At 34.8% G+C, this 10,279-nt stretch overlaps 1 protein-coding gene across 1 annotated transcript; it reads right to left on the reverse strand.

Moving 5' to 3' along the window:
• Positions 1 to 964: 964 nt before the first annotated feature.
• LOC121431106 (ADP-ribosylation factor-related protein 1-like) lies at positions 965 to 8,742 on the reverse strand. Its single transcript, XM_041628604.1, has 8 exons — positions 8,658 to 8,742; positions 7,588 to 7,704; positions 6,686 to 6,773; positions 6,204 to 6,286; positions 5,272 to 5,353; positions 4,173 to 4,243; positions 3,422 to 3,522; positions 965 to 1,304 (listed from the first exon to the last, which is right to left on the reverse strand). The coding sequence occupies exons 2-8, from the start codon at positions 7,678 to 7,680 to the stop codon at positions 1,214 to 1,216; spliced, it is 609 nt and encodes a 202-aa protein (XP_041484538.1). The 5' UTR covers positions 7,681 to 7,704; positions 8,658 to 8,742; the 3' UTR covers positions 965 to 1,213.
• Positions 8,743 to 10,279: the final 1,537 nt, after the last annotated feature.

Here is a 10,279-nt window from a genome sequence, read left to right on the forward strand (position 1 = left end):
AATATTTTCATAATCGTTTTCTTAAGAAATTCATTTTCCTTCTCTTTGTTTACAAAGGACATAGTTAAAATTTCAAGTAGAAAATATTAGAATTATGGATTTCCAAAGTATTGAGGGTGATTGGATTAATCATAACTCTTTGTAAGACAGTACCTAGGAATATCGGTATTTTGAAATGTGACAATTATTGACAACCTCATATGACCTGAAAACAGTCTCCTTAATTATGAAAATAACTGTTTAAAGTCAAAAGAATGTTGCATCTTATTTCAGAATATTAAAAAAAAAAATTCAAACCTGTTGTAAAAATATTTAATTTTTAGGTAACAAAAGGTTCAAGACTTTATTATTATTTTATTCATCTTGTTGCACAGATTTGCTGTATGTATACAGCTTCTGAACTTTTAAAAAAACTTCACTTTAGCAATATTTCTATGAATAAACAAACTTGAATCCAAATAACTAGAATCTTCTCAAGAAATGTTCTTTGCCTACAAAATGAATATGATCCTCTTTTTTTGACAATTTTAACATGTACAGCCCTTCATGCTTAAAGGATATAATATGATGAGAAAATAAAGTCCTATGAAACCAAAAACCAGCACAATTTCTTAATAAATCATAGCAACTAACAAATTCACAAGAAATGTTAAACTCTTACCTCCATTACATACAGAAGTAAACCCAAGCCGATTATCATTATTGGCGATATATAATTATAATAAAAATATGTAACATATTTCATAAAACCTTTGTATTATTGGTTTAATCAACTAACTAACCATGATCGTGAAACAAACAAACTTTGCAAGAAGTTCATATGTGATTGATTGCAAATTCCAATTTCTATTGATGGATAAATTTTATTCATAGCATATCAATTTCTACTCTTGTTTGGAATAGAAGAGAAAGAAAACTTGCAAGTTTGCCCCCCCCAAAAAAAAAAAATAATAAATAAATAAATAAATGCTAGGCTTGTGCCTGGTCTGGAGTTGTATGATGGCTTTGCAATAACTTGCAATAATTGCATCATTTGAGGATATAAAAGTGAAATGCGATTACTAGCAAATTTCTTTCAAAAGCCCAAATCGATTTATTTATGTGAAGCCTCCTTTATAAACATGTAGATGGGGAGATGAATGATTGGCTGTGATATGCCAGAAGGGGGCGCTGTTGACATTAAATCCTTGGTATTTGGATGGTTCCCAGGTATTCAATGAATTTCTGCTTCCCTAGGCGGTCTCCATGGTGCGTTGTGTTTGACACTATCTACAAGCCATGCAATACCTTCATGAACTCCTTCTCTATACATACCAAGGTAAATAGAAAAAAAAAACAAAGAGCAGAAGATTGGAAGTAAGATCTTCATTCAATTAGGAAATTTTATGCATGAAAATACAAGTATGAAATAAATAATCTTAATATCATCATGACTGCTATCATTATCAGCATCTGAATTGAATTTATCACGTTTATTTCATTTCTACATTCAGTTTCTTTTCAACATACAAATCAGAGAAACATAAACAAAAACATTACATCAATCAATCCAACTCAATCATAAACAAAATATGAGCCTACACTTTCAAATTAGTAATACAGGTATTATCAGAATATAAAACATACTTTTGGTATCATTATTACTATTTTTACTGTCAAACATATTTATCAATATAATATTTAGGTATTTTCAGTATTATCATCATTATTATTGATCACTGTCACTATCATAATTATCATTATCATCACCATGCTTTATGTTATCATTGTATCATTATTATTTTTACTACTACTATAACTTTTATACTAATCATCATTATTGTTGTTATTGTCATTATCATTGTCATTATCACAATCATCATCACCATCATCATCATCATCACCATCGTCGTCATTGTCGTCATCATCAATCATCATTATCCTCTCCACCATCATCATAATCATCATCACAAACACCATCATCATCGTAAACATCATTATCATTATCAACATCAACATCCTTGTCGTCAGCACCATCATAATCATTTATTGTTATTGTAAGCATCTTATGAAGAATTTCAACTTGCAAACAGAGGGAGAAACAATAGAACCAAGAGAGATAACTGGAACAATGGATGTTGACCATACATGTCCTTGCTTCCCCGATAGAGAAAAGGGTAAAACTAAAAGCCCCTTCACACCTGACCGAATGTAGTCAGACGAAGGGTAATGAATTGGAGAAATGCACACAATGAACGCGAATTCAACAAATTCAAATCAAATTTCAGTCAAATCATGCGATCAGTAACTATTGTCAAATTTTATCAACAAACGGTAAGCGAAGGATAAATATAACATATGAAGGATATCAATTTTTCGGTTCACCTCTTTGAGTAAACTGTAGCCGAAGGCGAGCGAAGGGTTGATGTAACCCAGTAAGATGGACAAACAGTGAGCAATGGTTTGATATAGCGTGCTATTAGAAACGAAGGCAAGGGAATAGATCAGGCTTTCTTGAGTTTCTTGTACGTTTGTGTCATCGTGTTGCTTCGTAAGGGTTCTTTCGAGATCGTTCCACTTTGGCAAAAGTCCAATGAGGGACTATGCATGACAATAAAACACGAACAATAAACGAATGATTACCGCAGACTAAATAAGTGATGCGAATTCAAACAGATGACCAACGATTTTTCAATTCGTCCGGAAATTCTAAACATGTTAAAAATTTCCACATGGATTTGAATAATCGCAGCTGTTACTTCAGAAGGTTTATGAACCCAAACACGAAGGGTAAATATGATTTACTATCAGCTGCCATTGAAAACAATTTTTAAAATGCCTTTCGCCAGCCATTGCAAGGCATATTTCAGGCAATTCGGTTAAGAGTGAGGGGTCCTTAAGTACTGCAGCCCACAGCTAAGTACTGTTGCCAATCTCAAACTAGACATGAATGGCAACATCCACAAGAACGAAGGCAATTCCCTTCATACATATCATGTTCATCATGAAACAAAACAGGTAAGTTCGACACGGCTCGCGGATCACTAACGGAAGTAGAATAGACGTAAACGGATATGCCCTGTTTGACCTAGGTCATGCGGGTTTAACACAGCTTTCTGTTTAAAGGAGAAAAAATAGACGAGTCCGAGTCGGACTCAGCTCGCGGGTTGAAACCTACGATTTTGGCAGATCAAAAAAGCTGTATTCGACACGGCTCGTGGATCACACTTCATCGCATTTACACAGCAATAATTGCAGTGTTGAGCGTGGCTCGCGTGTCAAACCCCCCGAGCCGAGTCACTGTGTAAACAAGGTATAACATAACCAAAATAAAATAATAAATCCAATAAAAGGAAAAAAAATTGTATTTCGACCCTACTGCTGTGGTTTGCTGTATTATCACTAAACAAGTTTCTATTAGCTTGTGTGTGACATTTCTTACCCAGTTAATGCAGATACTGGTTGTAACCGACACGCTCTGTGACCCATCAGCTTCGCTGTCTTGTTGAATTCTTTCTTCACTTCTTCTGCCGGAAGATGACCCTAAAAAATCAAATTAAATCAAACAAAAACAATTGCATTTCTGTCTTAAATTGAATTAGATAAAATCAACCAAAACAATCATTAGAAATAACTTTCAGGTTCCTAAGTACATTTAAATTTCCAACATGTTCTATCATAAAGATTATACTTCAAATTTGTTGGCATACATGTACTTTGAGCATCATTGTTGTGAGAAATTGATTTCATTCAGCGATTCGTAAAACTTAATAAACGTAAAACCTCATAACTCAAAGTTCAGCTATTGTACGTAGTGCGAATGTTTCATGATTGATTATATCGATTATTACATGGAATCAAACATACATACCATCAATTGCCTAGATTCATACGTATCTCTAAGTACCTTTAGTGGTGCAAGACAATATTACATATAAAAAACTGGCTTACACTATATTGTAAATACAACTTATGGCTTTCTATCCAGTAAATAAGATCCCATTGATTGATCTGATAAGTTATAAAAAAAATCTTGGAACCAGCAGGATTTGAACCTCTTATCTCCTGACTGCAATTTTTTAACTTAATATACAAAAAATATGTATCTGCATAAAGTCAGTTGTAGCATCATAACTGCTTTATGAAAAACAGACCAACTGAACGGTTATGTTTTCAACCTTGTTCTTACTCACCTCGACATCTTGTTTGTTTGATAAGACAAGAAGAGGTACTCCCATCAATGCTTCACTTTCTAACATCTGCTCTGTATGAGATAGAAAATGAGACAGAATAACTTAATGATTCATTCATTCATTCACTGCATGATCATCACAGTAACAATACTACCACTTATAATCACAATCGGTGATTTCAAGTTCAGTGTTGACCTTTTGGTGTCGGTGTTAGGTAAATATTTACACGATTATAACACCAAACATGAAATAAAGATGGTCCCGAAAGTCACTCACTAGTTGTTGAGATGTCAATAATGTGATCTGGATCAGTTTTGCAAACTCTGAACAAGTTTTGGAGCTAGGGGAAGCAATCAAAATTTCTACACTAACACCAACACCAAGGCCAACACCGAACTTGAAATCACCCAAGGATGATGATGCAATGAACGATAAGAAAAATATAGAATATAGAGACGTATAATAGAGACAAGATGAACAATGATGGTAAAAACAAAAATGGAAAGTGAAGTAGAAAGTGAAAATAGTTCCATTCATCATATCATTATCATCATCGTAATAATGTAGCACTAAAAACAAAAAAAAAACAGGAGACAAGATGAATGATGGTAAAAACAAGCTGGAAAGTGAATTAGGTCTGATTACAAAAATATGGATAAATCTAATTCATCAACAAGATATCGTGAATTACAATTATGGACTGATGTTTGTCAGTTGATCAGCTTGCCCCCGAGACCACAATAGTTTATAAACCACTCTGCCTGCCACTTGCTGTGTTGGTGCATGACAGATGAATGGGGCATTGAAATTAGACATGTATATCGACAGAGATGATACTTTCTCAATGAATACGCTAGATCTGAATGCAAGGGCAGAAATCTTTCCCAAAGGTAGGGGGTAACAAGGGCTAGAAAATTTGGCAAGCCAAAAACCAAAAAAGTAATCACCCAAAAAGTAACTTCAGCCCGTCCAAAATACATGTTTTATTTCGATTTTGAATGATGTATTTCTTTCCACCAAAAATAGTAGGGGGACATTTGATATTGTGTTCCCCGTCCCCCTGGGATTTCCGCCCATGTCTGAATGAAGTAAAACTTACCAAAAGCTATTCTTGATTCTTCTAACCTACCAGGGTCTGAGGAATCTACTACATAGATCAATCCATGAGATTCAGCATAATACTGGGAAGATGAAAACATAAAGAGAGAAATACAACTATTTATTGGTGTAAAATATATTAACATCATTATTATCATTTTTTACTTGTTGCCGCCTCCTCTTCTCTCTTCTTTTTCTTCCTCTTTTTCATTCTAATCATCATCATTATCATCATCATCATCTCACCAACATCACTTCATCTTCTTCATCATTATCACCTCGTCGTCATCATCATCATCCTCAGCATCATCATCATCATCATACCATCGTCATTGTCATCATCACCTCATTATCATCACCATCATTATCATCATCATCACCATCACAATCATCATCATCACCATCACAATCATCATAATCGTCATCATCATCGTAGTCATCATCATCGTGGTCATCATCATCAGCATCATCATCACCTCATTATCATCATTATCATCATCACCATCATAATCACCTACAGGTAGTAGGAAAAGGAAGTTGGACCATGTGTACTTTGGTTAAACTGTTAATGGAACTATTGATACATATGGATCAAGCAAGGGATTAGCTCAGGAAGTGTACCTTCACAAACTGTCAGCACTGAAAAGTTGTCATTATCGAATAGTTAACCATAGTAACAGACAAAAAAGTTGATTCTCAGCAAATGAAAACCACGGACAACCTCATAATCATACTCGGACAACAAATATTGATGAAACACTGCCCGGGAGTTGTTCATCAGCATCTGTCCGCCGACAATTGTCAGTGCTGACTAAATTTGAGATTGATGATTGACTGAGAAGCAAAGGCCTCAACTTGCTATTATGACAACAGTCAGAGAATAACTACATGTACTTTGCTGACAGCTTTCAGGAAATGGAGGTTTGGCTTTACCTTATCCCACAATGCCTGCAGCTCCTCTTGCCCACCGAGGTCCCAGAACATCAACCGAATTGATGAGGTATCAATCTTTCCAACTGACAAGAGATAAATAAATTCATGCAGTATTCATGTCGTTAATTCACACTATCTGATATAGAAGCAAAAGCTTTGATTACCCAGAATTAGAAGCCATTTTTCTGTTCTATAGCTCATGTTATTTAATGTTGTGCACCTGGATGTATTTATCAATGTGACACCCTTCATGCATATTTGTGATTTTTACTCAACTTCTTTGTATAAAAAGAATAAAGGGTAGACTTACAATTATTACTGGAAAATCATGAATTAAAATCGATGAAGAATAATCACTAGTAACTTAACATCAGCAATGAAAAATGAATGAATGAATGAATGAATTCAGCCTATCACAATCAAAGTTATTAGTGAAGAGTTTTGTTTTCAGAATAAGGTATATTCATGAGTAAACTACTTACTATTTAGGCCAACAGTGGTAGTAATTTTGTCCAGTGCCTTAGCCTTGTATCCCCTCACAAATTGCATCTGTGCTTGTTCTAAGAAGGTCTGAGAAGCAAGTATTTACAAAAGAAGAAATGAGACAAAAATAGTCAAATAAAAATGTGAATATATCCTTAATATCAGAGAAAATATTAGCCCATTTAAAAGAAACCAACAAAATGGCATTTTTAGCATTTTCACAGCTTGTAAGCCAAGTATTTGGCCTGAGAAAATCTCAAATAAACCAGTGAGTCTTATCACTGAGCTGAATTATGTTACGTTGATTTCAAGGGTTCGTTCTTAATTTCCAGATTATAAATTCATTTTTTTTTAATTTTGCAGAGGAAAACAATACTGACATTATTTAGTGCTTCTAAAAGTGGATGAAGGTTGACAGCATTTGACCATGTTCTTTTTAGATTCCGTTTGTTTGGCTCCTATTTGGCCAAGATTCCTTAGGGTGTGTTGAAAAAAATATTTGCAATCAATTGCAAATATTCTGCTGTAATAGATGAAACAATTTTCATAGTAGCAAATCATATTACACTTCTTGTTTCAAGAAGTAGAATAGCAATCAATTGCAAAACCTAATGATTGATATAGGGACCAAAAATAGACTTGAAATTGATCACAAGTTTCTTGCAACACCCCATAAGTCAGGAAAAACTGTTACGCACAATCTGAATACTGACAGAGAGCTCAAAGCTGTGCCAAATACCGGTAAGTGTGAAATATAACAAGACAATAAAAAAAAACCTCCAGAAGAATTATGAAATGCGAGAACTGAAAAGGGTTAGCTTTCAGTTTGAACACCCATAGGCACTGTTTTACGTAAATTGAGTACATGTATCAGATTGATAAAAATGGCGAATGAACTTACCGTTTTACCAGCGTTGTCTAAACCAAGGATGAGAATAAAGAACTCATCTCGTCTGAACATGAACTGCCATAACCCATAGAGAAGAGAAAACATGGTGACACACCTCGTACGGAACCCCTGAAAATGGACCAAATTTAGAGCATCAATGAAACAGAGAGAAATAAAGAGTTATTCTACAGTAATTGTGATATTCTTGATTTCCTCCTCCTCCCTGATATTCAAACTCATCTTCTACTTCTACGACGATACTCAGCAGGAACCATAAGTCAGGATGTAGTGCTAGATCATCTAGATCTACTCTGGTACTCGGCAAAGATAAGATTACTTCCAGATTCATTTAGCACTACTCACTCTCACATCATGAGTGATGATCTTCGAGCTTCGGCATTCTCTTAATGTATGTGGCAGATCTAGGATTTATTATTTTTTATTTGGTACTTTTTTTTGTTGTCTGGACATGACTCATGTTATGAGTCATGAAAGTCAACTTTTAAGGAGGGTGAATTTCTTATTTCCAGAAAAAGAAGAAAATTTTGTCACTGATCTCAAAACCTCCAAAGGAAGCAACTGCTCTTAAACTGGAAGTTCACCCTGACAAAAGATTATTACCAGTAGTGATAATTGTAAAAATAGCAGAAAAAATAATAAATATCGCAGAACATGCAGAACTGCCAGGTTTGGTTCGACTTGAGAAAATCCATCAAAAAATTATATGATTTGTGACGTCACATTATGCAAGCATCTTTCCTACATCGATTGGTAAAACAATCAGTGAATGCCATTTTTCAGAATTAATGTTATTAGGATTAGTCCTCTAAGTTCTAACTTTAGATAACGAGTCTGATCATCATCGTCGTTTCGCTCGTGCAATTTTACTGCCAAATTTGTCCATCACAGAATTCAATGTATCGGACTGAAGGCAAATGTAGGAATCTTTGTTCCGATAATCAAAAGTCGCAATAAAATGGGGGAAAACGAGATAAATGAAACATTATTTTAACAGACCGATCGAATAAACTGAATCTATCTATGGAATAAATCTCAACTTAATTTTACTTGTCATAACCTACCTATCTTGATCAAATTGTATTTAGTTCTCGGACTTCGTTGACGTTGTTCACTTGCTTGATGATGACGGTCTGATGACGTCATCACATTTAGCGAGATCGAGATAGGTTGATCGGCCGTGTGTGTGACCCATATTGATTCAGAGAGGTGTTGTTCTTTTTTTTGGGGGGTCACCATTGAAATTTTATTTCATATGCTACTATTAATAGTACTAGATCTGGTAACTTTTTAACATGTCACAATATATATATATTTTTTTACTTTTAGTGTTGATAGATCTCTTACGTCTCACACGGGGGGGGGGGGGGTAATTTATATTGCTTTATAATTATTAAAATGCTAGGGCAAGTGTAGATCAAGGGGTATGTGGGAATATTGCTGGGTATTAATTGAAATGAAAAAATCTGATAACTGTTAACTGTTTATAAATTTCCCGGGGTTAAAGGAGAATGAAACCATTGGAACAAGATAGCTTGTGTGAAAACAGAAAAATCAAAGAAACAGATCAACAAAAGTTTGAGAAAAATCGGACAAATAATGAGAAAGTTATGAGCATTTGAATATTGCGATCACTAATGCTATGGAGATAGCAAATTGGCAATGTGACAAAGATGTGTGATGTCACTTGTGAACAACTCTCCCCATTACTTTAGTTCACTTGAATTGCCTCTTTTATCACATCTATCCATAAATCATGTGTTCTGTCTACATGAGGGCATGTAATACATATTTTTTAAGAATACATCATGGATAAAGAGTTTGTATCATCATAAGAAAAAGCAAAAAGAGACATTTTGAGGGTATTTCATAGTCCACCAAAGGGAAAGTTGTTCATTAGTGACATCACACAATTGTCGCATTGCCAATGGGAGGATCTCCATAGCATTAGTGATTGCAATATTCAAATGCTCATAACTTTCTCAATATTTGTCTGATTTTTCTCAAACTTTCTTTATTCTTATTTTTTGATTTTTCTGTTTCTACACAAGCCTATTTGTTCCAAAGGTTTAATTCCCCTTTATAAGGCCCGGGTTAAGGAAACTTTGTGCAGAGTACGTGTGAACTGTGAAAAGCATATATTTTCGTGATGGAATGAGCATCACTTAAAGAGAATTAAATGATCTTTTGAATGATATCAAATATGCATTATGTAAAATTGGGAGTTGGTGAAATTAATGGCCCAACTCAGATTTCCAAACTTTTTTTCGATGCAAACACTGCAAGATAACCCGATTTTAATTAGTCGAGAAGTTTCCGTCTGGAAAATAACAGATTTTTCTCGCCCAGCCTCCTAAAGCTGAAGCTCCCTCGCCGCAGCGGCTTACCGAAACTTTTGTTCATGGGTGATGTTGAGACCCCGCCCCCGAGACACCCCAAGTTTAATCTCGCCCTCAGTCCATTATGATGTGGCAGCACAGGGTAGGGAGTCCCCCCGCTAGCCTGATGTGTGAGGAAAACTTCCACTTTATAAATTCTCATGCATACACCATAATGAAATGAATTACGCCAAATTTCATCAACAGAAACATTCCAGTCCCAGTTGGAAACTTATTTAATCTCCCAATAACAGTTTAATATTCTGTTTATTCAGGAGAATTCAAATTCTATTCTTGTTTGTTTTCTA

This window comes from Lytechinus variegatus, chromosome 17 (assembly GCF_018143015.1).
Source record: "Lytechinus variegatus isolate NC3 chromosome 17, Lvar_3.0, whole genome shotgun sequence".
In the NCBI taxonomy this organism is placed as follows: Eukaryota; Metazoa; Echinodermata; class Echinoidea; order Temnopleuroida; family Toxopneustidae; genus Lytechinus; species Lytechinus variegatus.

What these genes read in the sequence shown, in the direction of transcription:
- LOC121431106 (XM_041628604.1), bottom strand. Translation starts at nt 7,680, where the DNA reads ATGTTTTCTCTTCTCTATGGGTTATGGCAGTTCATGTTCAGACGAGAT. An exon ending in TACCACTGTTGGCCTAAATA is followed by an intron (nt 6,287 to 6,685) that starts GTAAGTAGTTTA and finishes ATCTCTTGTCAG; the next exon opens with TTGGAAAGATTGATACCTCA. An exon ending in TGCAGGCATTGTGGGATAAG is followed by an intron (nt 5,354 to 6,203) that starts GTAAAGCCAAAC and finishes TCATCTTCCCAG; the next exon opens with TATTATGCTGAATCTCATGG.